Genomic DNA, 27,522 nt, shown 5'->3' with positions numbered 1-27,522 from the left:
GAAGTCTGACCCCGCCTCTGGGGCCCAGAGAAAGATCATGTAACAAGAAAACATTGGGAAAGACAAGGTCTCGGGTCCCTTAAAGCTTTCACTGTTGTGGTTCTGTGGTTTTGGAGGACTAGCAAGTTCCTCTGGCACCTTCTAAGCCCTCATATCACCATCCCACATACTGAATCTCCTGTGTCTCAAGCCTTGGAGAGACAGCCCTCTGCTCATGAGCTCATGCTTTGAAGGGCTGAGGAGTTGGGGTAGGGGTGGGGTGGTTAAACAAGAAAGACTGGGTAGGTGGGAGATACACATGTGGAATCCTGTTTGGGAGTCAGGGGTATGTGTGTGTGTGTGTGTGTGTGTGTGTGTGTGTGTGTGTGTGTGTGTGTGTGTGTGTGACCCAGGGCCTGTTGAAACTCAGCAAGGTCATGTCTAAGGTCTTGGGATAGTGCACTGTGTGTACTGCTGACCACTGTTGTATGTTTGGAAAGATCTCTGTTTAGCACCTATGCTATCTACCTCTTCCTTCTGGAAATCCTGTGACAGCATTTAGGTTTAACGCCCCAGTGGGGTGTAATGTACAAATGAAGGAGGTGAATGGTATTATACGGTGTGTGGTTGGTGACCACCCTCTGCCTCGGAAGAGGGTGCATCTTCCACAACGGTGACTTTGCTCTTTACCAGCTCCTGTTCTGAGGAGAATGAGGTGACGCACGCCATCCAGATCACTCTTCAACTACTTCACAAATTCTAGCTGTCTCCATTTTACAGATAGGAAAGACAGAGGTAGAGGGAAACAAATTCCTCCTCTGACAAAGGCAGAAGGAGTATTTGCTGCTCCGTGCAAGTAGAGCTGGTAACCCCAGGTCACCTGGGTCACATCTCAAGTCCTTAAGCATATGTGGGGCCACTCAAGGATTTTGGCTCAGGGTTGAGGACATCATATAGAGAAGAATAGGCCAGGAGACCCAGGGGGAAGTTGGGAGTGAAGAAGACTTTGGACACGTCCTCGGGAATCAAGATAAACACGAAGATGTTTGGGAGGTTCTGTTGTTTGTGTGTATATATGTGTCTGGGGACTTCTTACCCAAACCAAAGTCATTTCTGCATATTTTTATGCTGAATATGAAATACTCCAAAGATTACTCTTCATGTGTGTTAAATTTGAAATGACTCAGCAGAGAGGAAAAACAAGTCTTGAATGACCTCCAGTGTCCTCTGAATTGAATACGAGAATGAGATTTCTCCTCACCAAAGCCTAATTGTCTGCACATGTACACAGAGGTGCCATGTAGTTGTATTTGTGCTCATGTGCCAGTGTCAGCTTGTCACAAGTCCTTTTCTTTCATTTCTCTTCATTCCCTGGCCTTTCATCCATACCCTGGACCGAGCTGCTTGTCCAGGACGGCAGCACTTCTGTGGTCCCTGACACAGGCCTCACTGAGGCCCTTAGAGGAAATCTACAGAGACAGATTCTTCACCAAATCCAGCATCATCTCAGGTCCTCCCCAGCTATTGGGTTTGGGAAGAAGGACCGTCTGCTAAATCTGACATGCTGTAGACCCGAAAAGTTAGCTATAAATTGCATTTTTGTGCACTGAGTATTATTTCGAATGCACTGAAAGGATGTTCTGTTTAAGAATACCAGGTCCTAGATGTTTTAGCAGTGTTGGCTACTCATTCGGTGTCTTGCAGTTTTGATGAGTAGATGGAACACTTTAAAACAACAAATGTTATTTTAAATGTACTATGTGGAATTTGCTACTCAACATCATCCAGCAACCCTCTTTTGAAAAGTACTCCTCTGTGATCGGGATAAGAGTTTAATGCTTTTCACATTAAGTATGCTCAGACATTTCGTAAGGTGGGATGCCTATACCTCCACTTCTGCTTGAGCGAAAAAGATGAGTTATGCTAATGTTCATTCAGGAAGGTACAAAGTATGCTACCATCTGTGGGTTTAGCCTGGGAAGGACAGAGTTGTTAAAACTTCCCATTTCGTTAGGTCAGAAGACCCCAACGGTTGCCTGGCCTTCTTACTTTTCACATTATGGCAGGCTGGAAATAAGAGGTTACTTAAAAAAAAAACAATGTTTCTTATTCTAACTATGTTTATAAAGGGATTTCTGCTTATAACTATATGTACGTCTGTATCATCTAAATCGGTTTATTTTCCTACCTGCCTTCTACATGCCATCTAGCTTAATTTATTATCTGTCTTCTATCTTTTATCATCCACTTATCTATCATCTATCATCTGTCCTTTCTTATCTACCTATAATTTATAATCCATCAACCATTTGTCAATTTATTTTTTATTCACCCATCATTTACTATTTATTTTTTCTATCATCTGAGTCAACATTACCCTATCTATCTATCTATCTATCTATCTATCTATCTATCTATCTATCCATCCACCCACCCACCCACCCACCCACCCACCCACCCATCCATCCATCCATCCATCCATCCATCCATCCATCCATCTATCTATCTATCTATCTATCTATCTATCTATCTATCTATCTATCTATCTATCTCTATCATCTATCAGTTATTTTTCTATGTATGTATATATCTATCATCTATCAATCAACATTTATCATATATCTGCTTATTATCTTCCTGTCTGCTCTCCTGCCTGTCCCTCTATCTACCATTTATTCATCTATCCACCTATCTACCCTTCCATTTCACCTATTATCTATCACATATATTTAGTTCTATATGGAAGAATAGACTTTTCAGTGGGGTTTGTGGCTTGGACTGCCAAAGAATGTGGTTCCCAACAGCACAGAGAGACCAACCTTGTTCTGAGATTATGGAACATACACATTAGATAAGACGGTGACATTAGCTTTCTGTTTACTTAGAAACTCAATCATGATGTCATTGCTGTCTATCAAGGTTCTTTTGCTCTCTTACTTGATCAGTACTGTGAATCTTGTTCTCAGTGAGGTACTCTGACGTAACTAAACAGTTGTAAGAGACAGGTATGCGTATAGGGGTGCATAACCCTTCAGTTCAGGAACCTTAGGACTGGCTAAGAGTCAGACATCTATGGGAACCTTCTGTAGAACAGGCTTGACCTGTCACTATGACGTGACCTTGCTGAGGTTGACAGAGGCTTCTGTAAGCTCATCTGAGTTCATGTGTAATTAGTTGGACTTCCCGTACTCTTGTTTCTGTACCCTCTTGAAGAGTTACTCATTTCTGTGTGTAGAGGCAATAATCTTCTGGAAGATCTTGTAGAGTTTATGGGAAGTCCTGAGCTGTGGTTTCCTCTAGTTCAATTAGAAATGTTCAATTAGAAAGGGAAAAAGGGATTCTTTACTACGTAGTCTCTTTGAGCCACATGCCCACTGATGCTCCTTAGGAAGTGTCGAACCATGGGCAGAAAAGTACTGGCCTTGGCAATAGGGTTAGTGAATCAACGTTAACTGTCTTTCCTCCTATCTTCATTGCCCAGGGCAGTAAAAATCAACCTTGTTTTGAAGCAGAGGAAGCAGGAACCCTGATCTTACATGACTCATAGTCTGACTTGGTAGACAGACAGCCAGGCAGCCAGATGGGTTAAGAAGAGAACTGTACTCAGAGTGGTGGATGGGAATCAGCAGCCGGGCCAGGTGAGAATGTCCAGGCTGTGAGTGAAGCAACTGTGCTTCCTAGATCTGTAGAAGAAAGATGGTAATTCCTCTTTCCATGAGCGTGATGACCATGATATTATACATTTGGAAGCGACTCGACATTCTAAACTAGAAAGACACAAGGTGAATCTCAACCATTTTTGTGCTCCCACTGGTGGGGTATACTGACCAGTAGTATCTCGGAGTAGTCCAGTGTCTTTTGGAGATGCAGGTCATGCTGCTCCAACACCTCCCATTCTAGAACATGCAGGGTTGCCTGGAAAGTGTCTCAAGATTCTGATAGCCTTATGCCAAGAATAATGTTTTCATTTTTTTCCAGAAATGCTCTTATAAGTGACATTAACCAAAACCACATTCCCCCTTTAAAAAAAATCAAATCATGAACCAGGAAGATGGCTCAGTGTATAATGGGCTTCTCATAGAAGTATAAAGACTGAAGTTTGGGTTTCCAGAACTCACATAAATTCCAGGTGGGTGGATGTGGCAGCCTGCTGGAATCTCCGTGCATACAGGGACTTCCTGGAGCAAGAAAGCTAGTCAGACTAGCTATGTCCATGAGCGCCTGTTCAATGAGAGAGTCTGCTTCAGCTGATAAAGTGAAGAATGATCCAGGAAGACAGTCAATGCCAACCTCTCTTCTCTACACACAGGTACACAAACATGCATGTGCATACACCACATACACACAGACATGAAAAAAATAGAATTACTGTGAACAAGGCAGTGTCCGTAATTGCAGTCATTCAGAAGTCTGCTGGCCAAAATTTGCCCTTTATCTAGCATCTCCAGGTCTGAAGGCTTCACTGTTATCAGAATATTATTTATATATTATGAATATATAAATGTGTGTGCCCATAAGAACACATAGAATGCTCCATAGAGACTTTGCGGCCTTCTTGTTCACCTAAAAACAGGTCATGAGTGGCAATCCATGTGATCACACATAGCTGGAACTCCCTCTTTTTATTTTAATGAGTTATTTTGTGTGTATTATGTGTGTAGTTTGTCCATGTGTATGTATAGTACCACATGTGTGTGATGTCCACAGAGGCCAGAAGAGTGCACTGGATCCCTGTGGAACTGGAGCTACAGTTAGTTGTGAGTTGACATGGGGTGGGGGGAGGTGGCTAGGAGGTAAACTGAGTCTTCTGTTAGATCAGCCCATACTGGTATATGCTGACCCATCTCTCCAGCCCCTAGAATTTATTCTTTTTTTTCACCATCATAAAGGAACAGCATAGTTTATAGCATCCCCCTGTTGATCAACATCTTCCCGAGTTTTGTTACTTGGGAAACATCCTGCAGAGCGCTTGTTTATACACATACTCTGTATATACCTGCAACTTGGTTTCTAGGATACATAACATGTGGGAAGCATGGTGCATTTTTAGCTGTAGAGCACGCATTTCACACCATTGTTAAGTGTCAGGCCGTCATCATGGTTGAAAAGCTTGTGAGACTGATTCAGTGACTGCCTTGATGCTTGAATTTTTTTGGATTTTTCCGAATTAAAATACTTTGGGATGCAATTAACTGCCCCCATGGTCAAATAGTCTTTATTTACTTGACCCAGATTTCTAGTGACGTTTTACAACACAAGTTGTTTTGTTTCATAGTTTCAAATGTTTAACTTTGTTCCTTGCTTATCAGTTAAGTTTGTAATATCTTTCTTGCTCCTAGGATGTTTTAGATTTTTATGGGAAATGTTACCACTTCTTTTTCCTTCTATGGAAGTTTGCTTTTAGTGTCTTTTTCATGCCAGCCTTTCCTAAGTCTATAGAAAATTCTTATATTTCTTGAGGTCCTTTCATTGTTCTGACTTTACATTTTGGGCTCTATATTTTCTTTTTCTTTTTTTTTTTCCCTTTTCTTTTTTTTCAAAGCTGGGGACCGAACCCAGGGCCTTGCGCTCGCTAGGCAAGTGCTCTACCGCTGAGCTAAATCCCCAACCCATGGGCTCTATATTTTCATCTGAGACGTGGATATATCCTTGTTCTTGCTTTTGAAAAGGCCACTGAGCCACTGGAACCATCGTTGATTGATCACAGGACTATTTATCAAATGTTTGTTTATTCGTGAATGGCTTCGGACTGCCAGCCTCTTCCCTGTTCTGCTTATCTGCCTCTGAGCCACTGGCATGCTTCCTGGAACAGCTTACCCACCTCTGCAGTTGTCAATCTTGTTTTCTTTATTGTACACAGATCCTCTTCATCCTCTCCAGCGTCTTGTTTATTATAAGATTAAAAGAGGAAGAAATGGTTTAGAGCATTTGGCCTGTCAGTTTCTGTCTCTGTATCTTTGCATACTTTTATTCATTTATTTCTATACTATAAGCTCTATGACGATGGTTCTCTTGTCTGACTTGTTTATTTTTATTTATGTGTCCATACATATATGTATGAAGATCAGAGGTCAATGTTAGATACGTTCCTTGATCACACTTCACTTTGCTCTTTTTGTTTGTTTGTTTGATTTTTTCTTTTCTCTTCTTTTCTCTTCTCCTCTCCTCTCTCTCTCTCTCTCTCTCTCTCTCTCTCTCTCTCTTTCTCTCTCTCTCTCTCTTTCTCCCCTTTCCCTTCCCCTCTCCCTCTCTTTCTTTTTTTTGAGTCAAGGTCTCTTATTGAACCCAGAGTTCACTGATTTGACTAGATTCCCTGGAGAGTGAGAGTAAAGGATCCTTTTCTTGTCTTTGTCTCCCCAGTACTGGACTTTGTAACTGTAGATGTATTTTAGTGACTCGGATACTGGGAGATCAAACTCAGGTCCTCATGCTTCTGTAGAGTACATTACTGCCTGTGCCATTGACCCAGCCCCTCTCTGACATTTAGGATGCCTTTATACCATGCGAATGACATTTCTAAAATAATCACTAAAAAAACAGGTAGAAGGCAATGTTCTGGCCAGGCACATTTGCATAAAGTGTTTGTCAAAGGAGTTCATGTCATTAGTCACAAAAGTGCACAGAGGAGGACTTTCTCAAGTGCTATCATGTTTCCACAATTGCTCTGGGCTCTGTCATGTGCCACATGGGTAAATGCTGAATTCTTGGGACATTGATTCAAAGGGTTTTGTCTGCTCACTGGCATCCTTGAGGAAAGTTCCTTTTAGGGCAAAACATTTCTGATTAGCTAGGTATAATCACCAAGTATTTGGGTCTATGATGGTATTTATCAAGCCTCTCTGTAACATGGAGCTTATAGAAAGGACACTAAATAGTCACAGTGATCATACTTAGTTGAAACTAAGATCATTACTATATGAAAAACAATGTTTTCACTGCATCGAGCAACTGAGTCAGAACACTTAGCTGCAGAAGTAACCATTGAATAGAGACTTGGGCAGTTAAAGAGGAAAGAGCTTGCCAGAGGCCAGTAGGCAAAAGCAAATAGAAGAAATAAACGAGAAGCTCCAGCAGGACTGAGCTGGAAAGTGAGGGCAAATGGATCAAATAGAATAACAGGTTAAAGGGATGATGACAATATCAGCGACCCCAGGCAGACTCTGGAGTCATGAGAACCCTAGACCCATGTGCCTGTTTGCTTCTGTATGCTGTGACATGGAGCTTTAGCCACATCCTCCTCAGCTACACTGTCAGTGAAAGCATATGCCATTCAGCGAATGTTGGTGAAATGGTTCCTTGGACATTAGAAATGCTTGGTACAAGGATAGGACATATAGGCCTGTTTGTCCTTCTGTGATTGTTGGTTAGCTACTGTTCACCTTGATTTTTAAGAAAAGGGGAAAATCATCACTGGTTTTAGAGACTCACAGTCTGAAATCAAGCAGCAATATCAAAAGGGAAATCATCATTTTTTTTAAAAAAATATATTACGTTTAAGTCTGGTTTAGTTCAATTAAAACCCATTTTGTATAAGAAGCTAATGATTAACAGATAAAGTTATAATAACACAGAGATCAATTTGGCATGTGGTTTGGTGAAGAGAAGGAGACATGAGGTATAGAAGATATTTTCCATAGAACTGGGAAGGGTTCTGGAGAATAGAAGTGTATGACCAGAAACTCTTGAGTAAGATGCCACAAAAGGGAGAGTGTGTGCTATGGAGTCAAAAGCCTGCAGGAGAAGATACATCTGGACCTCAGCACTTGCTAGCTGGCTACACACAGGAGCTCAGATCTCTGTGGGAGGACATCCTTAGACCATGGTCATGAGCAACACTTACTTCTATGTTTTTCCTTCTGAGAGTGTTTTCTGGGAGACTCTTTGAAAGCATATTTTCCAGGAGTTCCTAGAAATAACTAAGGTGTCTGTCACACCTGAGTCAGTGAAATAAAGACACGCACACCACCCCTTGTGATCTCGCAAGCCCTACATGGCACATTGCAGAGTCTCATTTATATCTTCCACTTGTCTTGCTTTGGCTCCATTTTCTTTAAAGGAAACCATCAGAATATCTGACTTAAATTTTTTTTCTGGGCTGTTGAAATGGGTCAGTGCGTATAGGTGATTGCCACCAAACCTGATGGTCTGAGTTGGATCCTTGGAACCCACATGGAATGGGCTGTCGCAACTTGTTCTCCAACCACCACATGCATTCATGTGGACACAGTAAATGGTGTATGAATGAATGAATGAATGAGCAAACGTAGACATTTTAAAAAGATATGTTAAGGGGCTGATAAGGGGGCTTAAAGGGTGAAGGCACTTTCTGTCAAGCCTAATGGCTTGAGTTTGAATTCCAGGACACATGTGACAGAAGGTGAGAGCTGATTCCTACAAGTTTTCACACACACACACACACACACACACACACACACACACACACACACACCCCAAATAAAAGCAAATAAAAACATTTTTCAAATGGATCGACATGATAGAACAGTTTTATATTTACAGAAACATTATCGATTATGTAGAATTCCTGTGTTCCCGACATCTTTCATTACTATGATGTTTTTGTCAAAATGAGCGAATCAACATGGCAGATACATTCATTACTAAAATCCACAGCTTACTCTGACTTCCTCAGTTTTTCCCAATGTCCTTTTCTAGTCGAGGACCCAAACAGTGTGCCACACATTACATTCTCTTTAGCTGTCCCCTGCCCCTGAGCTGTGATGGCTTCTCAGACTTTCTTGTTTTGGAAAACTGACAGCACCAAGGATCAGTTAGGAATTCTGTAGAAAGTTCCTCACTTATTATTTGTCTGCTGTTTTCCCCAGGAACAGACAAAGGCCATGGTTTGTGGGTTGGGACCACTGACCTCATGTGACTTCCCATCACATCCTATCTAGGACACACACTGTCATGATGACTTTCCAATGCCGATGTTAACTACAATCTCTTGGCACCAAGTGGTTTGGCAGATTTCTCCACTGAAAAGATGCTCTCTTCTCCTTCCTCGGCTCATGCTGCTTTCTTTGGAACCAAATTACTGTGTGCAGCTTATATGTGAGGAGTTAGGAGTGGGTGGTGAGGAGACCCCACTTGCTTAAAATTGGATTAGCTACATAAATTATTTGGAATTCCTTTTCATGGAAAATGGGCTGTTCTCCCTTGTTTGTTTATTCAGTCATTTATTTACATCAACGTGGATTTGTGGATATTTGTTTTATACTCTGAGTTATAATCTAACACTCCTCTGTTTGTTTTGTTGATCAAATTGTTCCAGCTTTTGTTACTGGGAGAACTTTCAGTTGACTTCAATGTGCTTTTGATATATTTCATTGAGTGCATGTGTGTGCACACATGTATGTGTGTGTGTGTGTGCACATGCGTGTGCATATGACATATATTCCAGGCATCTTGTGTATTTCCTGATCCAGTCGTAGAATCGACCATTTTTTTCTAAAGAACTCTGATTCCTTTTATTGGAAGATGGGATTAGAAGTCAAGATCTGGGCACCAGGTTTGCATTGTCAATGGATGCTCACCGCTGGGATGCTGCTGCCTCCAGGGCCTTTCAGCTGACTGGGTGAAAGGCCAGTGCATGTGTATTATATGCACTTGTATACATACAAGTAGCTACAACGTAGATAGGTAATTACAATGTAACTACCTATGTCACTGTTGAACTAAGTCTGGATATATATTAGTAAGTCTGTATCTAATCCATTGTCACACGATCACTTGTAGGAAACCTTAAAAAAATAATGAAAAGAAAAAAAGAAAAATCCCCAAAGTCCCAAATATCACTTCAAAGCTAATGGATCAAGATGAGTGTTGAACTTATAGAGCTTTAAAAACAGATTAAAGTTACTGAATGTTTTCCCTGGTTTAATGTTGGAATTAATGTTGCTAATATATATTAGCTGACACCATAAATATAAATTTTACTTTGTTACTACCATTTGGTATTTGCCTCAGTAATATGTTGCTCCCTGTGGATAGTTTGCTGACTTTTAATTCCAGGAGTGAGTGTTTAATCTAATAGAATTGGAAAATTATTGCATTAAATGATCCCTGGGTGGGATTTGAAGTTTTAAATATGGAAAAAACTTCACAAGAGTCCCAGATTGCCTGTGAAGACCGTGTTCCCGTGTGCTGGTGAAATCTGCGTTACTCATTTCTCTTCCCTCTTTCTGTTTCCTTGCATTATTGGTGGCCTGCAGACTCCAGATCCAACTCCATCTTCTGAAATGATCCTGATTCCCAGAATGCCTCTGGTGCTGCTGCTGCTCCTGCTCATCCTGGGTTCTGCAAAAGCTCAGGTTAATCCAGGTAACACAGCCCTTCCTCAGTTGGATGCTGAGGACCAGGTGCCTGCACACACCTCTGCCAGTGGTTATCTAAGAAAGAGTTCTGCCAAGGAACTCCACAGTCAGTTGCTTTCCCCTGTGTGGCGAAATGTGGCCATGTCAGAAATAGAAAATCATATAGGTCCCTCTCTCCTTATATAATGTGTTGGGTATTATTATATGAGAGATTTTATGTAGAGCAGAGCCATTTAAATGCCATTTTAAAAAAGAGGTTGGGAGAAGGAATGACTATTTGCTGCTGTGTATTTTGGGGAAAATGGGAAACTTCAGGTGTGTTAGAGAGCTTCTTTTGGTTGGATCATCCATTGGATGCCTTGGGTCTGGGTTTTAATTGAGTGTCCTGTTAGACTTTTAGGATGCTGATTCTGTGGGATGCCAGGTTCCCAGGATCCCAGGTAGGCTCTCGTTCTCATAGGATGTGGCTCTGTTCCAAACTGATGTGTGAAATGACTCTTTTAAGTCAGTATTTTTGTATTGTTGTAGTTCATATATCTTCACATTTTAATCTAAAGTGTATAATTGTATCATCCGTCTGATACACAACAATGTTGCTTGACAGTCTTCAATAGCTTAGTGACTTTAAAGTGAGTGTTTGTTTTGCTCACAAGCTTATAGTTTGATGGTTTATGCTGTGCGTGAGTCTACTGTACTTTGATCTCTCAGTGCATTTACCTTTCTGGGATTCAGCTGGCTATTGGCTCATCTAGAGTTACTTTGGCCCTGATGAAGGGTAGTTTGGTTGGTGTTCTGTGGATTCCTCTAGCAGACTAGCCTGGCCATGTTTTTGTGGTAATTGCACAAGAACCTGAGTAGAAGCAGGATATGACAACAATCCTTCAATCCACTGCTCAAATTATGTTTTTTAAGACTGTATCAGCAGAGATGAGGGCTGTAACTGAAGACCTTATTAGGAGGGGTGAAGTCTGTAGCTTGGTGGTGCTTGTCCTACTAAGAAGACCCTGTTTTGAGCTGGAGAGATGGCTCAGCAGTTAAGAGCACTGACTGCTCTTCCAGAGGTCCTGAGTTGAATTCCCAGCAGCCACATGGTGGCTCACAACCATCTGTAATGGGATCCGATGCCCTCTTCTGGTGTGTCTGAAGAGAGCGACAGTGTATTCACATACATAAAATAAGTAAATAAATCTCTAAAATAATATATATATATATATATATATATATATATATATATATATATATGGCCCTGTTTCAATTCCTAGCACTGAGGGGGGACCTCACTGGTTGAAGTAAGTTACATATATGCGCTCAGAGTCCATAAGTACGAAACAATATATATAGTAAAGAGATAGGTAAAGATTTTAAGTCATATTTTTTATTCTTCCACAAATATAAATATATGAAAGTACACATATCTTTGTGTTCAGTTTGTTGGACTTTTACAAACCCAACATATTCCATTCAGTCCTGTCTAACTTGAAGCAGAATCTAACTATGAATGTAGGCCAACACAAATTGTACATTTACATAAAACATGAGGGTTTTCTGCATGCCATCTTTTTGATTGTGCTGTCGCTGAATGTGAACTTTGTAGATGATGACATTGTGTGGCAATATCAAAGGTTGGACAGCCCTGGCAGTGAGCTACACCTCATGTGTAAGAAACAGAAGCATTGTGGAAAGCTCTCTCCAACCCCGCCCTGGTGACAGCCATTGTGTTGCTTTCTAGCAAGAAAGATGACTTCTTCCTGCTTGTATTTTATATAAATGGAGACACCTAATACATGTGTGCCTAGCTTCTTGAACTGAACATTTTCTGCATGGCATTTATTGCATGGCTACAAGTCGTGGTTGACTCTCTAGCCACGCTGTTGTATAATATTACTGCGTATACTTCATTTACGTGGGCTACTAAGGATGGGGATTTGGGCAGTTTAAAGTTTGGGCCTATTGTGAAGAATCTTCCATGTTCTTGCATAGAGTTTGTGGTCAGGACATATACTCAGTTTTCTGGGGTTTATATGCAGAAGTGGGATTCCTGGGTTTGCTTGTAACATGTCATTTAATATTCTTCATAATGCCATAGAGTTTTCCAAAGTGATTTTTTTTTACCCACTTATCCTCCCACAATAGTATGTGGGGTTCAAATTTTCAGCCAGCTATAATTACATTATCAAGGGTACGTTCATCTTGTCTTTGTACTGGCATAATGGTACATTTGTGAGAGTGCTTCTTCCAACCAAGTCCATGTCCATGGGCTATTCTTTATGCCCTTAATAGGAAACATGATCAAAACTCCTAAAAAAATCAAAGAATTGCTGTTTGAGTGGATTCAATACCCTTTTCCATTATTATTATTATTATTATTATTATTATTATTATTATTATTTTTTATTATTATTATTATTAGCTTTGTGAGGGCACCTCAGATCATAACTCTGGCAGCTTTTTATATTTCTGCTGGGTATCCCTCTTACCCTCTAAAGTTTGGTTGTCTCCTCTTATCTCCTCTTATGGATTTTCTTCTCTGAGCTCCAAAGAAGAGTGCACACAATATAGGTGCTGGTGATGTCATGGAGACTGGTGTCCCTGGGCCCTTTTAAGCAATTAAACCTGGAAAACCAGCTTCTACTGTTAGAATACAAGCTGTGAGTAGGAAGTAGGCTGCCAGAAGGCACTTTTACTCCCTGTCTTGCTGTTAGGCATTTTCGTTGGGTCTTTCTGCCAGCACAAAGAATCAGACATCTTAATTTAGAAAATTCTAATGAACAGTGTAAAGTTCATTTAGAAAAGTACTTTACATTAGTGTTTATTTATTCATTCATTTATTATTTATTTAATTATCTTATAACTAAAAGTTGATTAAGTTTGAGGTTCAACTTGAAGCCAAAAAAAAATAGCAAAAAGCTAAGAGGGGTACAAAGAGCTCATACTTGGAACCTTGGACTCTTCATCGAGCTAAGTGAGGAAGTCTTGAGGCAGAAGACCTTCTGGGCGGGTTCACCCTGCCAAAGAAATTGAAGCAATGGGGACGCTCTGGGTCCCTTCTGTAACAAGTTGTCCCCCTACTCCCAAATCCTTGACTTCCATCAAAGCTGATGTATGTTGTCTATTTCCAAATTAAAAAATTATTTTTATTTCCCTGAGTTCTCACTACTCATATCTGGAGAGAAATGCTGAGAGTTTAGTGGTCTCTCTATTTCTGTCTCTCCTTTTCTCCCTCTCTCCCTCTCTTGCTCTCTTTCTCTGATGATTGGAACAGAGCCCTGGATATAATAAGCAAAAAAGAGACCTTCCTGGATGAATTTCTCTCAAGAGCTATGCTAGATGGTTTCTTTCTTTCTTGCATGTCTGTTTGTCAAGTCTAGCCACAGTTGGCCCCTGGTATCCTTTCTTCCAGTAAAAGAATCTTCCTCTGGGGACAGCAGAAACTCAACTGTCTCTCGAGCTCTTCTGATTACACCAAGTAGGGAAAGAGATTGTTAGTTGAAGAGATCAACAAAAGCATCGACTGCTATTCAAAGACCATGCTATACATTCTTGGCACTATTTTAAGTTGTGCTAACAATGTAATCTTCAGAATGTAATAAAGAGTATGCAGTCTTATTATTCTAGTCTTACAGAGGGGAAGTGGGGGCCCACAAATGTCCTGTGAAAATTAAATGTTATAGAGGAATCAGAGTAGCCTAGATGGGATCCCATCTAGTGTGGTCGGGATGATAGACTTTGACTTTTGAGCTCCACTGCCTCCTGAAGATAGTGAGACAAACGAACAAAAAACAATGTAGAGGTGTCTGTGAGTCTTGGGCCAGCTGTGTGGGCATCGATACTAGAATCTGAGAAGACACTGAAATTGAATCTCAAAGCTTGATTTGTGGAGGCAAAAGTGCATTTTGTAAAATAAAACTTCTCTGTTATTGGATAATTAAGGACTCTGAGGCCAATTCTCAGAAAGCTCAAGAAAGACTAGTTTAATCTAGTCTTCTGTAGATGAGGAAACTGAGTGTTATGGCTGCATCATTTCTCTGTCTGTAGTAAAATGCTCTGAACAAAAGGAACACAGGAGACAAGTTTGGTTTGTAGTCGGAGGTAATAGTCTATCACTGAAGGAAAAATCAACACAGGAACTCAAGTAGCACCCATAGTCAAGAGTAGAGAGAAATAAATGTGTCTTGCTGCTTGCTTTTGCTCAGCTATCTTTTTTCATTATTATATAGCTCGGAACCCACTGCCTAGGGTATGGTGCCACCCACAGTGGTCCGAGTCAATTAACAAACAAGACAATCCCTTGCAGATATGCGGATAGGCCGGCCTGACCTAGGCAATTCCTTTATGAGGCTGTCTTCCTAGCTGATTCTAGAGTATGGCACACTGGAATTTAAAATTAATCGGGACACAGGTTCACAGAGACAAAATGATGGGAGGTAACATGCATTGAAAAACGTACCGCTCCCCTCTAACTTTGAACCTGACTGTATGCGTGAATATAGCAGGGTTTTCAGTCTCTTATCAATCATTGGGTTAGGGTTAGGGTTAGGGTTAGGGTTAGGGTTAGGGTTAGGGTTAGGGTTAGGGTTAGGGTTAGGGTTAGGGTTAGGGTTAGGGTTAGGGGGTTAGGGTTAGGGGTTAGGGTTAGGGTTAGGTGTTAGGGTTAGGGTGTTAGGGTTAGGGGTTAGGGTTAGGGTTATTGCAAAGAACAATATAATGCATGTAAAGGACCTGGCGTCTTAGGATGAAGGAGTTCCAAGTGCAATTTTTGGGCAAACAGCATTTTACCCCCCATGTATCTGGTGGATTCTTGTCAACACTCTGAAGTGTTGCTTGTATTTTGTTATTTTATACTCTTGAGACTCAGGTCTCAGACTTTCAAGAGGCAGACAGTTGTTGGAGTGCAAGAGAAGTTAGAACTTCTCTTCCTGGGGTCATGGAGTCAGAACCCTTGGAGACTTAGGCTAAGGCAGAGGGCCAGGAGCATGTATTGCCATCAGAGCACCACTTCAAGTTCCGTTCATGGGCCTCCTTTCTTTGCCACCAACTGAGAACTCAAGGTTGCTTTGTTGAGAGGCCAAGAGACTACAAGAGGATCCTCAATCCTGCCAGGAACATACAAGATGTCAGTGTTTCCGGTCACTGTGGGGATGTAGCATTGAGGTGCCTAGGGATAAGCATCATTAATGAGCTACAACATTCTTGCTTAGCAATGGCTTTTCTAAAAACTGACAAAAACTCCAAGACCTTGAAGCCTGTATCATTAAGTTATACAATAGGTGTAGTTGTGTGTGTGTGTGTGTGTGTGTGTGTGTGTGTGTGTGTGATGCTAAGATTAAATTTAAGTTCTCATTCATGCCGGCAATGCTCAACCACTGACGTAAATCTTTAGTTCTTCTAATTTTAATTATTATTTGTTTTAATGAAGGGCTTTGCTAAACTGCTCAGACTGGCTCCAAGCACACTACATAGCCCAGGCTAGCTTTGAACTTGAGATATGTACATACTGCCACGCCCAGTTAATTTATTTGTATATTTACAATTATGCTCACATGGTGCCTGGGTTGTCAACTCTCCAGTGTCTTGCTGGTTGAAAGCAGTAGCAGTGAGCTACTGCTGAGGAAATATGCCAGGCCAGGTAACAAGAGGAAAGTGATGCATTTGAGGGTAAGGAAAGGCATGGGAGCACACTTGAAGAACAAAATAGGAAGGCAGGAATGGGTCAATAAGACATCACAAGGGCCAAGGTGTACCAGGGTGGTGTAATAAGCAGGAGAAACAGTTTTGAAATCTTTGGCATATGCCAAATATTTTGTGACCACAGTTCTTATCTTCATCTAGGGCTAAGATCATTGCTGTCTCCCTGTCTGCAAGAGGCAGGTTTCTTGTGCTATTACATTTCAATGTCTCTGGCTCCAGGGCATTGTAAAGTTTTAATCAGTAATAGCCTTCCTTGAGCTTTCTCTCCAGATTGTTTCTCCCCTTGGAGGTCTTCCTGACCTTTGAGATCATGCTTAGGACAATGTGTCAACTGTTTGCTAGTTCTAGTTCTGACATAGGTCAATGTTACGACCTTAAACACTACAGTAAATCTTTGTACCTCACTGTAATCACCAGCTCTTTGTTGGTATGATAAAATACCTGAGGCAGAATGGATGATGTTATGAAGAAAACGTGTTTGTTCTCATAGTGTGGAGAGTCAAGAGCAAGGTGGATGACCTAGCCGAAGAGTGTTCAAGAAGAGAGCTAAATGAATTCAGTCTTTGATAACAACCTACCAGGGGGTCCCGTGAGAGTGAACTTACTTTCTGAAGGTGGGACCCTCAATGATCAAAGGACAACCCAGGAGTCCTCACTTCTCAACGTTCCTCCAGTTTCCAGATTTCCACTTTGGGGTCAAAGTTTCTGGTCTGTTATGTAGGCCTCTGGGGAACAAACAAAACCCAAAGGGCACTGGCTTTACTCAATTATAAGGTGGAGGATGTAACTTTATCATTTACATTCACAAGATTACCTGGGGGTGGGGGTGGGGAACTCTGGGATATAGAGAATGTAGTAAGTGAGGGACCTTGGAAAGTTCCATGCAAATATTAAATTGCCATTTGTGACTTTGGGAAAAGAAAGGAATCAAAGTAATCCAGACACCCTACATACAAAATTCGTGCCAAGTAGATAGCAGGGTAGGAAATGGAGATACACGTGACCACTTTTTTTTTGCCTCCGGTCTCCAAGAAAGACTGGAGTTGTTAGTGGGCAATGAGACCTCTGCCAGCCCTGGGCTGTGGTCATCCTGACCCCAAAGTGACAGAGCAAAAGTGGTGTATGTGTTCTAGGGTAGGGCGATTGTTGACTTGGCTTTTGCTTCTAGCAAGTCTCTGAAGAGCAAAGATGTAGCAAAATAAACCTTTCAGAGTTTTTGGTGGTTTGGACACATGCACAGTTAAAGTAAAACAAAGTTACAGTCGTTAAATCTTTGAGGTTTGTGTGTGTTTTTTATGGGCTTATGTGGGTGGTGATAAATTGTTAAATAATATGCAACCTTTCCTTCTGATTGGAAGACGTTTCTGGCTTCGGCTTTTATCTCTTTTTCTGTGGTGATGATCTCCCACACACTCATGACCATGACGGGTGCCGGTCACCATGCTTGGCTTATGAAGGCAATCAGTAAATACTTGAGTAACAAGGGCAGCAAGGGTAGAAATGAAAGTCAAGGGACCTTAAGGCTCCTCTTTGTTTTTCTCCAAGGGAAAAAAATGTAAATTGTATCATGTGAAACTTCATTTCAGGAAGCCGTTATGGAAGCTGAGGTTTAACAGTGGGATACTAAGAGTAGTAAATCAGATGGGGGAGGGTGAACTGAGGTCTCCTAGCTGTAGTTAATTCCCAGTCTCCTCAGGTGTGAGTGGAGACACCCTCTTTCCAGGTGGAGGGGTGGATGAGCCCTGGCCATACAGGAGTGAGAGGCCCCTGCCTCTTCTTAAATACCCAAGTTTCCCCTCCTATGGTCCTACAGGATGAATATTTGGAGGTTTATAGATAAAGGAGGCTCTGGTTGCATTTGGTATCTATGACTCTTGGCATTTGTTACAGCTGAGGGTTACAACCACAGTAAAGATAAAAGGCAAAGAAGTCTGCCCCATGTGTTATCACTAACCCTGGTGTGGAATAAGTCCTGACTGTGGAGATGGGGGCAAATGTAATTTAGAAAAGTATGCTTTTAATTTGTTTTCTTTTAGTAGATTTGATCAACATTTAAGATTAATAATCAATTTTCATGTTAGGACCTTTCTTGATAGTGATAGATAGTCCTTCCTCCCGCCAATTAAGTTAATGATGGCCCCACAATTCTATCTTTGGCTACTGGTGTGTTTCTTTCCTTTGTTTTTCTGGGTTTTGGGGTTTTTTTTTTTGTTTGTTTGTTTGTTTGACTTTGAGTCAAGATCAAACTATATAGCCAAGGCTGTCTCGGAATTTGCTGTTTAACTCAGGCTGGCCTCAACTTACAAATCATTGTCATGCCTTGGCCTCTCAGATACTTAGACTGTAGGTATATGCCACCAAATAAGCCTGTGTGTTTCTGTCTGTCTGACTGACTGTCTGTCTTTCACTCCCCCACCTCTTTTTATTCTCTCCTCTCTTCTTTTCTTTCTTTTTGATTTTGTGTTGATGCAGGGTCTCCTATAGCCTGGGCTGAGGTTGAACTTCCCGTGGAGGTACGCCTGGCCTTGAGCTCTTCCTTCTCCTATCCCCACCTTCGGCTGGGACTATAGGTGTTTACCATCATGCCTTTCTTGATTAAATCAAACAAATGCCTAATTTCTGTCCCGAGAAGGTAGCCTTTCCGTAGCTGCTAGTACTCCTTGCACACGGAAAACATACTTGATTGTTACATCTTAACAGCTTACAGCGCCCAAAAGAGTGAACTGGAACTTTTCCAAGAGTAAGGGTTTACACATGAGAGTAAAGGATTTGGGCACATTTCGGCACCTCATTCGTTCTGAGGAGTTACTGAGAAACCGGTGGTGTAGTGGTAGAGCTGGCATAGCCTGCATTCCTGTGGAGCTGGGCTGGCTAGCTCTGGGAGCATGCTGTTGGATCTTTGGCTTCTGGAAGAACTGGGAACCCGAATCCAGATTGGCCATTGGTGGAGCAGCTAGATCTACCTGTATTTGGCAGAATGGTACACCTTCTGTCTGCGGAGTTGGTAGGGCCTAAGCTGGGATCCCTGGTTACTGAGAGCGTCTCCAGAACCTCCCCTCACCTCCCCGCCCCTCGTGAGTTTCTCTCCCTGGCAAATCTTGAATCCTTGGGCTTCCTCATTCCTGCTTGGTTTGGCTCAGCATCAGGCACATGGCTGAGCGGAAGAGCTTTGTGCGCAGCTCCCTCCAGATCCTTATCGGCACTGCCATTTTTCCTCATAGCGGCCCCGGCAGGTGCCACAGCAATATCCGCCACTTGTCCCTGTCCCAGTCTGGTGGAGGGTGAAAGTGACTGCAAGAATTCTTTCTCCTCTCTGAGACTGCTCTCTTCTCTAAGGTCTTAGTTGTCCCACTCTCCCTGCCTCATCAATAAGGCACTTTTGAGTAGAGCGTTTATCAAATGTACCCAGCTTTTCCAGCTACTCTTGGGGGGAGGCGTCAGCATTGATTATCACAAGCTATTCTACCCCACCTGGGAACAGGTATCAAAAGTTAACATCTCCTGTTGTCACTATGATTCCTCTTTTTTTTTAAAAAGATTTATCTGTTTTATATGAGTGCACTGTCACTGTCTTCAGACACACCAGAAGAGGGCATCAGACTCCATTACAGATGGTTGTGAACCACCATGTGGTTGCTGGGAATGGAAGTCAGGACCTTTGGAAGAGCAGTCAGTGCTCTTAACCGCTGAGCCATCTCTCCAGTCCACTATGACTCTTAAATTCTTATGTTTCACTTAACATATACTGTATTATTATTATTATTATTATTATTATTATTATTATTATTATTATTATCTATTTGGGTACACATAATGTAAGTGTGTGTGTGTGTGTGTGTGTGTGTGTGTGTTGCATGTGCCGTGGCATACATCTAAAGGTCAGAGAACTTATGAATCCATTTTCACGTGGGTTCTGGGGAATTGAACTCAGGCCACCAGGCTTGCACAGCAAGTGCCTTTATCCCCTGAGCCATCACACTCGGCTGTTCCACTTTTTGAATTGACTTCTAAGCAGAACCAAAGTGAAAAGCTCCCACCAGTCAAGGGGGGAATGCAAAGTGTTGCTGAGGTTGGACTCAGTGTTAGAATGCTTTCCTTACATGCACGCAAGGCCTGGCCTCCACCAAACACCACGAAAAAAGTGCAGCTTTGAATATTAACGTCACCTTATTATTATTATTATCCCTAGTCTCTTCCCCTCCCCTTACTTACTTATTTATTTTTATCCTATGCAACTCTCTGGAGGCCAGTTGCAATCTTTTACTAGAAGGAGTCATAATAAAAATAACCAGAGAATTACGAGTACCTAAATATTACTAAACTTCATCGCTCTAACTTTGGAAGAATGCTGTTTTTATGCACTGCCATAAAGAAGTACTATTATTATGATTAAGCAGAGAACACGAGCTTAAAAGACCATAAAATTTCCATGCTGCTTTAAGAAAGGATGTGTGTGGTATTTGAAACACACAGTTCCCTTTTCCCTTCTGGATATCAGAAGCAGCAGAGCACCATTACATCACATAGAATGTGCTGTGGTTTGTATTTTAATAATTTCCATAATAACCCTGCTTATTATTAAGGATGGGGATTATTAAGGATCGTTAAGGAAATGTTGCTTATTTTTTATGCTGCTGGGACTGATACCTGATAGAAGCAACTTGAAGGGGGGTGAGAATTTATTTTGACTCATAGTTTTAAAGGTACATTCCATAATGGTGAGGAAGGTCTGGCAGAGTTCATGGTGGTCGGAACATATGCAAGAGGATCCTTGTAAGGCGGAGGATGGAGAAGCAAAAAGCTCTGGCTGGAACTAGAAGTCGATACTACCTTTAAGGTCTAACAGCACACTTCTGCTAAGTAGAGTACAGTCCCCAAAGTTCTAAAACTTACCAGAACAATGCCATCAGTTTGGCGCAGTGTTCAAATATAAGAGCCTGGGAGGGACACTTCACAGTCAATCCATGACCGAAGACAAGGAATCTAAAGTCCCCAAAGGGACCGGATGTAGTAACCAGCCTTGTGCGTCCATGTTAGAAGGACAGAATCAGGTTTGAAACACAGAATTGTTATGTTTATTTCTTCTTCTCCCATATATTACCTCCTGGCTGTAGTTTCCCCTCCATCCTCTCCTCTCTGCCCCCCACAACTCCCCTCTCTCCTAGACCTCCTCCATTTCCCTTCAGAAAAGAGCGGACCTCCCAGAGACATCAACCAAATATGGCCTAAGAAGGTGCAATAAGACCAGGTAGTAATCCTCACGTCAAGGCTGGATGAGGCAGCCCAGTAGGAGGAAAAGGGTCCCAAAAGCAGAGAGAAGAGTCAGAAACAGACCTCGTTCCCATTGGTAGGAGTCCCAGTAAGAACAGCAAACTACACAACCATAACATATATGCCGGGGACTTAACTCATACAGGACCTGTGAGTGTTGGTTCGGTCTTTGTGAGTCCCTGTGATCCCTGCTTAGTTGACTCCTTGACCCCTCTGGTTCCTACAATCCTTCTTCCCCTTCTTCTGTGGGACTTCAAAAGCTCTGCTAGTGAAACAGAGAATTATTATATGCTGAGCCACAAGCGGTATTTCCTACCATCTACTGAGCTCCATGTTATTTCTAACCCAGTTGTTTCTTTTGAGTTTTCCTTCCTTGTTGGGACAAAAAGCATAATTCCTTCCCATCTACTGGCTCACATATGTAACGAAGGAAGAGCATGTCATCCAATTTGTACCTCCGTACCCTAAAGCCCATGCATTCAGATTTCTTTCCCGTCTTTAATATTTGTTTCTAAAAACTATTTTGAGCTCCCAGGGCAATCCCAAAGGGCTATTCCTAAGGGAGTGGCAACTAAGGGAAAGCAGTCTTTGAGAAATAGACCTACGTGTAAAAGAACACCCCATCCTGAGGGAGGCAGCCTCAGTGCAGATAAACTGTATGCAGTTCGTGGGAAGCAAGGCCCACGTGACGCCTTTGACTGGGCTTCTTCTTTTTAGAACTGGAAGAAGTAGATTGAAGTGTCCCGAGAAGAACCAGAGCCGAGAACATTGGATTTCAGTCATGGTTACATTGGTCATCTGTGAGTTTCTGAGCGAGTCCGTTCACCTTTCTGGGACTCACAGGTTCTGATGTTGAATATAGAACTCTAGGGTTCAGTAAGTTAACTGGCTCTTAACTTTTGCAGTCATAGATAGACATTAGACTGGCTTACCCTACCCCCCTGACCCTGATAATCTCCCTCTATCCAACGTGTGTGACTGGAGAAAGCTAGGAGTCATACTTCAGTGCTTAGAACATTCATGTGCCCCGTGTTTTCCTGGAAGCCGCATATAGGATACTCGCTGGCAGGCAGGCCGTGGGCTGGAGCCGGCTGCCGGTGGTAAACATCTTGGAACAAAAAATGCTTTCAGCCTCACAGCCTTGGCTCCAGAGTATGAAAAGTAATTCTTGGGAAGCTGCGACCTGGTGGCAGCTGTTCCTCCTCAGCCGGCTTGCCAACGCCGTCTGGAGTTTGGGATGGACAGAGCTCTCAGCTGGGCCGACTGTGGCTCGTGCTGGTAGTTTTCCACTCTGGGAAACGGGAAGCGTCCCTTGGCATCTCTGTCAGGAGACTGGTGGGTAGCGGAAGCATCCGGAAGCCACCAAGACAACTCAGCAAGCAAAATCGGTTGCTGCAGTGACTCTTGCTTCCGGTGACACGCTGCTCTCTGTACATATTTCTTTACATCTCGGAATGTGGGCTGAAGACGGGGGCTGTAATCTAGTGAATGGGGAAGGGGGCTTGGGAGAAAGAAAGGGGTCTGACGTCTAGGATTTGAGCCAGCGTTGTAGTTCTGTATCTTCCCAAATAGCTGGGATCCCTTCCACGAGTTACCCAAAATAGGCACATTCAATAAGAAAACCACACTGGGGCTGTAGGGAAGTGCCACGTTGGGTTCTCTGGGCCAAGGTTTCTTCTGGTTCCAAAGACCCAGCGGGGTGGGTAAGGCTATCCAAGATCAGCTCGTCCTCTTCCTCTGCCCTTCCCGTGAGGCCCCTGGGAACACTGACTCAGGGAGAAAGTCTGCTTACTTATTTTATGTTACACTGCTACTTGACTAGCCTCTGACTTCCCTGACTTCAGCCACATTATAGCCCTTGCATCTGATTTCTAGATCACTAACCCAACTCCCATCGTCTTAGGATGGCTGAGAAGTTAACCACTCCTTTTCTATGGTTTTTGCTTCCCTTGGTTTCAATTCACAGTCAATCACAGTCTGAAAATATTAGATGGACTAAGTCAGAACTAATTCACAAATCTTAAATGTAGTGGTTGGGACTCAGATGGCTAAATCTTGACCCCCCTCCTCCTCTGTCACACCCAGTGCCTATCATGCACTGCACTTCATCTCCCTATATAAGTGCCATGTTGTCTTCTCCAGACAGTGGGTGTGGTTCAATAGGATGGGAGAGAGGTTGGAGAGAGGGCTCAGAGGTTACGAGACCTTGCTGGGCATCATAAAGACCTGCATCCAAATCCATAGAGCAATCTGGGCATCCCACAGCTGCCTGTAACTCAAGCTCAGAGGCATTAAATCCTTTCAGATCTCAGTGCATACAAGTCCACACACCTGCATACATGTGTGTGCATATAAATAAACATAAATAAACAAAATAAACATTTAGAAAACATGTGAGAGCTACATTCACATAACTTTTACTATGGAATATCATAATCGTTCCATTTACTATTAAGTGTTGTTTCTCTCTTACTATGATTAATTTCTAAGTTAAACTTCATCATAGGAATGCATATACAGGGAAAACCAAAACAGTTTGTAGAGGGCTTTGTCCTATCAGCTGTTTCAGCCAACCATTGGAAAATATCCCCGTCTGATGAGTGGGAATCTGCTGTGACCCTTGTGGCCCAGCACTTACTCTAACATTGATCTGAGGGTTCACATCCCAGCACAGAACAAGATTCTTGTCATCTCTCAGGTCTCTAGTCATCAGAGCCTCTTCCAACCAAACACCCAAACCTCTTCCCCAGTGGATCTTTGTGACTAGGTATCCAGCAGCGCTCAAATCTGTGTTGTGGCTTCTCTTCCTCTCCTACACATAGTATACCCCTACTGTTGAACTATGTCTCTGCCTGCTGAGAGACAACTGGGTTAGCTACTGCCTGACAAATACTTGCTGAACCCCACAGATGACAACTCACTCGGGAAGTTCTAGAAATCCTCTACTGTGTGTGCCTTTCAAGATCTAGCGTGTGAAGCTGAATGTTTCCATTCTTCTGTCTGAACATTTCCATCTATCTACCTGTCTCTTCGACTTCCATACTTAGCTGTTTGCCTGATGTATGTTGAACACCTAATCAGGGCTGTGAGTCAACAGGTTGAAAGGGGCAAGGAATCCAACATGATCAGTGTGCTTAGGAAGATCAAGAGGTGCAAGAAAATTCACAATGAAAAGTATTTCTTAAAAGAACCTGTCACAAGAAAAAAGAACCTGTCACTTGTATCCTGACACCATAGTTTGGCATTTTTTGATACTTTGTCAGATTCTTTGAGACCATGATAGCAACCATCAAGGCGGTAAGCAACTGTAGAATCTATTCGATGTCTGAAAACCTATTGTTTCCCATTTGTCTCTTGGACCCTAATGGAGGTCTAGGAGAGAAATCAACTTGTGTCTTATTCACTACTGACTGACTACATAAATACAAGAACACTCATTAATGGGCACATCTGTTAATGTGAGAATGGATAGATTGCAGTTAAGTAAGTAATGCTCAGAATTATGGGGAATCCGTTTTGATTGGTTGTCTGCATGACTCAAGGTTTCCCTTGGATGAATTCCCAAGATGATGTCTTTAAGCCTCTGGGAAGAACTCAGCAATTCTCTGACACCACATCACAGAGAATCCTATGTGGTCTTTCTCTATCACTCCCTCTGTCTGCCTGTCAAGCATACTTCCGATTTCTTTTATTTAATTTTTAATCTATCTGTTAAATAGGGAAATATTCTTGCACGGAGTCCATTAGGACATGACAGGAAAAGGATTTCCTGGACATACTGTCCTACCAAGGTACATTATAGGGGCAGTGGCAGTGTCTTGGTTTTTGTCCCACAGACCAGCAGGCCCCACGGTGGGAAGTTATTTATGATAACATCATGACTCACCTTGTTGGCTCTCCCCAATGTCTGGCTTACCTCACATGTCCCAGAGGACAGAGGTTCTCATTACATTTATAGCCCCACATCTGGAGATGTATGATGGATGGGACTGTGGATGTTCTATTCCACAGCTGCCAGCACGGTCCCTCAGCATCATTCTCCATCCAGGATCTGGGAGTAGAGCTCTGAGCCCAAACCCGCAGCAGACTAACTGCGTCTTTACCAACAAGCAGCTCCCAGATTTAGCTTTCAGATACGTTAGAGTTAAGATGGCAAAAATCTTCAAATGCAGGCAACACCATGGGTCAGGCTCAGGGCCAAAATGGAACAGAAAAAGCAAAGGTGGGGGACTAACTCTTGCTCTCAGTTTGTCTTTCTGGGCAGGTGTGCTTTCTGTTGGCAGTCATTCAGAGCGTACTTCAGGTTCGTCAGGCTTTGGAGGCAAGGGGTTCTCAGGCTTTCAGCCTTACATGGGAGCTGTATCCCTGGCTTTTCTTTGCTTTAATTTTCTCACTACTCAAATTGAGCAGCCCCTAGTTCTCCTCTCTCTGCTGCCTGCAGATGGGCATTGAGGGATCATCCAGCCTTTGGTCATGTAAGCTAGTCTAAAAAGAATTCTGTGTGTGTGTGTGTGTGTGTGTGTGTGTGTGTGTGTGTGTGTGTGTACATGTAACATGAGGGTCCAATTTCACTCTTGGGCATGTAAATATTAAAATTTTTTCAGTGCCTTGGTTGGCAAGACTTTTCTCCCCTCCCCGGAGCTATGCACTTTTGTGGAACCTATATTGAAGATCAGTTGACCTTGTATATGTGGGATTATGTCTGGGCTTTCCATTCTGTTTCATTGGTCATATTTTTAAATGTAAGACTGCTTTAATTATTATAGCTTTGTGATATATTTTGATATCTAGACTCCTAATAGCTATTCTCCTTTTTAAAGAATAGTCCAGGGTTTGGGGTTTGGGGTTTGGTTTTTGTTGTTGTTTGTTTGTTTGCAAGGTCTTTTGTGCCTTCATATTTCTAGAAAAATTACTGTTGAAAAGTCATTCTTTCTTTTCCTTTCTCACAACAATTCCTTTCTCTGTTTTATCCACCTAGTCTTTTTTTATTGTACAGAATGTGATGACTTCAAAGTACTTATATTTACTTGTTTTGTCTTTATAACTCAGGCAGTCCACTCAATCTTGCCTGAGTTCTCACTCGCTTGCCGTAACTGGCGCCATCAGGCAGTTGCTGGCTCATCCGTTGGGTCCTTCCTTGTTTCTCAGCTCTCAGAGAGGGGGTCCATTGTTGTCTGGTGCCCATTGTGTGAAAGCTGGATTATTTCCCCTAGGGAATTTCATATGTTCTGTTTTATTCTCTTTGTTGAAAGTGAAGCCCACCCCTGAAACTATTGTTTTTAACCAGGACCAGCATGCTCAATACTACCATGGGTCAGTATATTGGGTTGTTTCACAGTCTCATACAATCAGCTCCCTAGGAAACCAGAATGCTATGGACCCAGGGCTACCTGCTGGCTACAAGGATAAAGCTACTTTTAGGAAATTGATTTAATATCTGCTAGTAAGGGACTACAGCTGGGACTATTAGGAGTTATTAGTCAATAAGAGATGAAATTTGTGCATTAAACTATATTACATTAGGCATTAGAATTTGGGCCAGAATGTAAGTTTGGTTGTTGGTTAAATCTTGGAGGTATTTGGATACTAGGGTTAGGAAGAAGTTCTGTAGCATCAGAGTAGCTCAACTGGGGTCATCGAGGAATATAGGAAAATTTTAAGTACCCCAGTTCCTGTTCTGTTACCAGTTTCAACCTTCTGAGGGACTCTGGGCTAAAAAGGAAAGCACATTCTCTGTTTTCTCTTTGTTTCCTTGTTCCAGCCATATGTCGCTATCCTCTGGGCATGTCAGGAGGCCACATTCCAGATGAGGACATCACAGCTTCAAGTCAGTGGTCAGAATCCACAGCTGCCAAATATGGGAGGTGAGATAGCTTTATCAAGAAGGCCTGAGTTGCCAAGGGTTGGGGGGACTGGACACACAGCCAGAACTCAAGATGCTGGGGGGGGAAGGGCTAGAGCTGATGAGAGCTTGTGAGACTGAAAGAGAGATGTGAAGGGGTTTGTGCTGCTTGGAATGTTTCAAAGAGAGGCCAAGACTTAGCTGTAGTCACTGGCCTGGAAACCTCTTCCCAACCACAGAGGCCTCAGAGCCACACCACCCACTGTGAATGGGGTCCTTGATAAGCAGTGGCTTTGCCTTACTGGACCTCACTGTGGGCTGTTGTCGGAGAAAGGCCAAGGGTGCAGGTACTGAGAGGTTTAGACTGTGTAGGATACTGGCAGTGAGTGATGCCTGCTCCTCAGGAGG

At 42.4% G+C, this 27,522-nt stretch overlaps 1 protein-coding gene across 6 annotated transcripts in view; it reads left to right on the top strand.

Moving 5' to 3' along the window:
- The window catches only part of Ddr2 (discoidin domain receptor tyrosine kinase 2), a 124,663-nt gene that overhangs the window by 64,523 nt on the left and 32,618 nt on the right, over positions 1-27,522 (top strand). For all 6 annotated transcript variants that reach the window (NM_001443623.1, NM_001443622.1, NM_001443624.1 and 3 more), the window contains 2 exon segments: positions 10,212-10,320; positions 27,034-27,136. In NM_001443623.1, coding sequence (NP_001430552.1) covers positions 10,239-10,320; positions 27,034-27,136 — 185 coding nt within the window. In that variant the 5' untranslated portion in view covers positions 10,212-10,238.

This window comes from Rattus norvegicus, chromosome 13 (assembly GCF_021556685.1).
Source record: "Rattus norvegicus strain SHRSP/BbbUtx chromosome 13, alternate assembly SHRSP_T2T, whole genome shotgun sequence".
In the NCBI taxonomy this organism is placed as follows: Eukaryota; Metazoa; Chordata; class Mammalia; order Rodentia; family Muridae; genus Rattus; species Rattus norvegicus.
The sequence above is the reverse complement of the archived record's forward strand: the minus strand, read 5'-3'. Positions and strand labels throughout refer to the sequence as shown.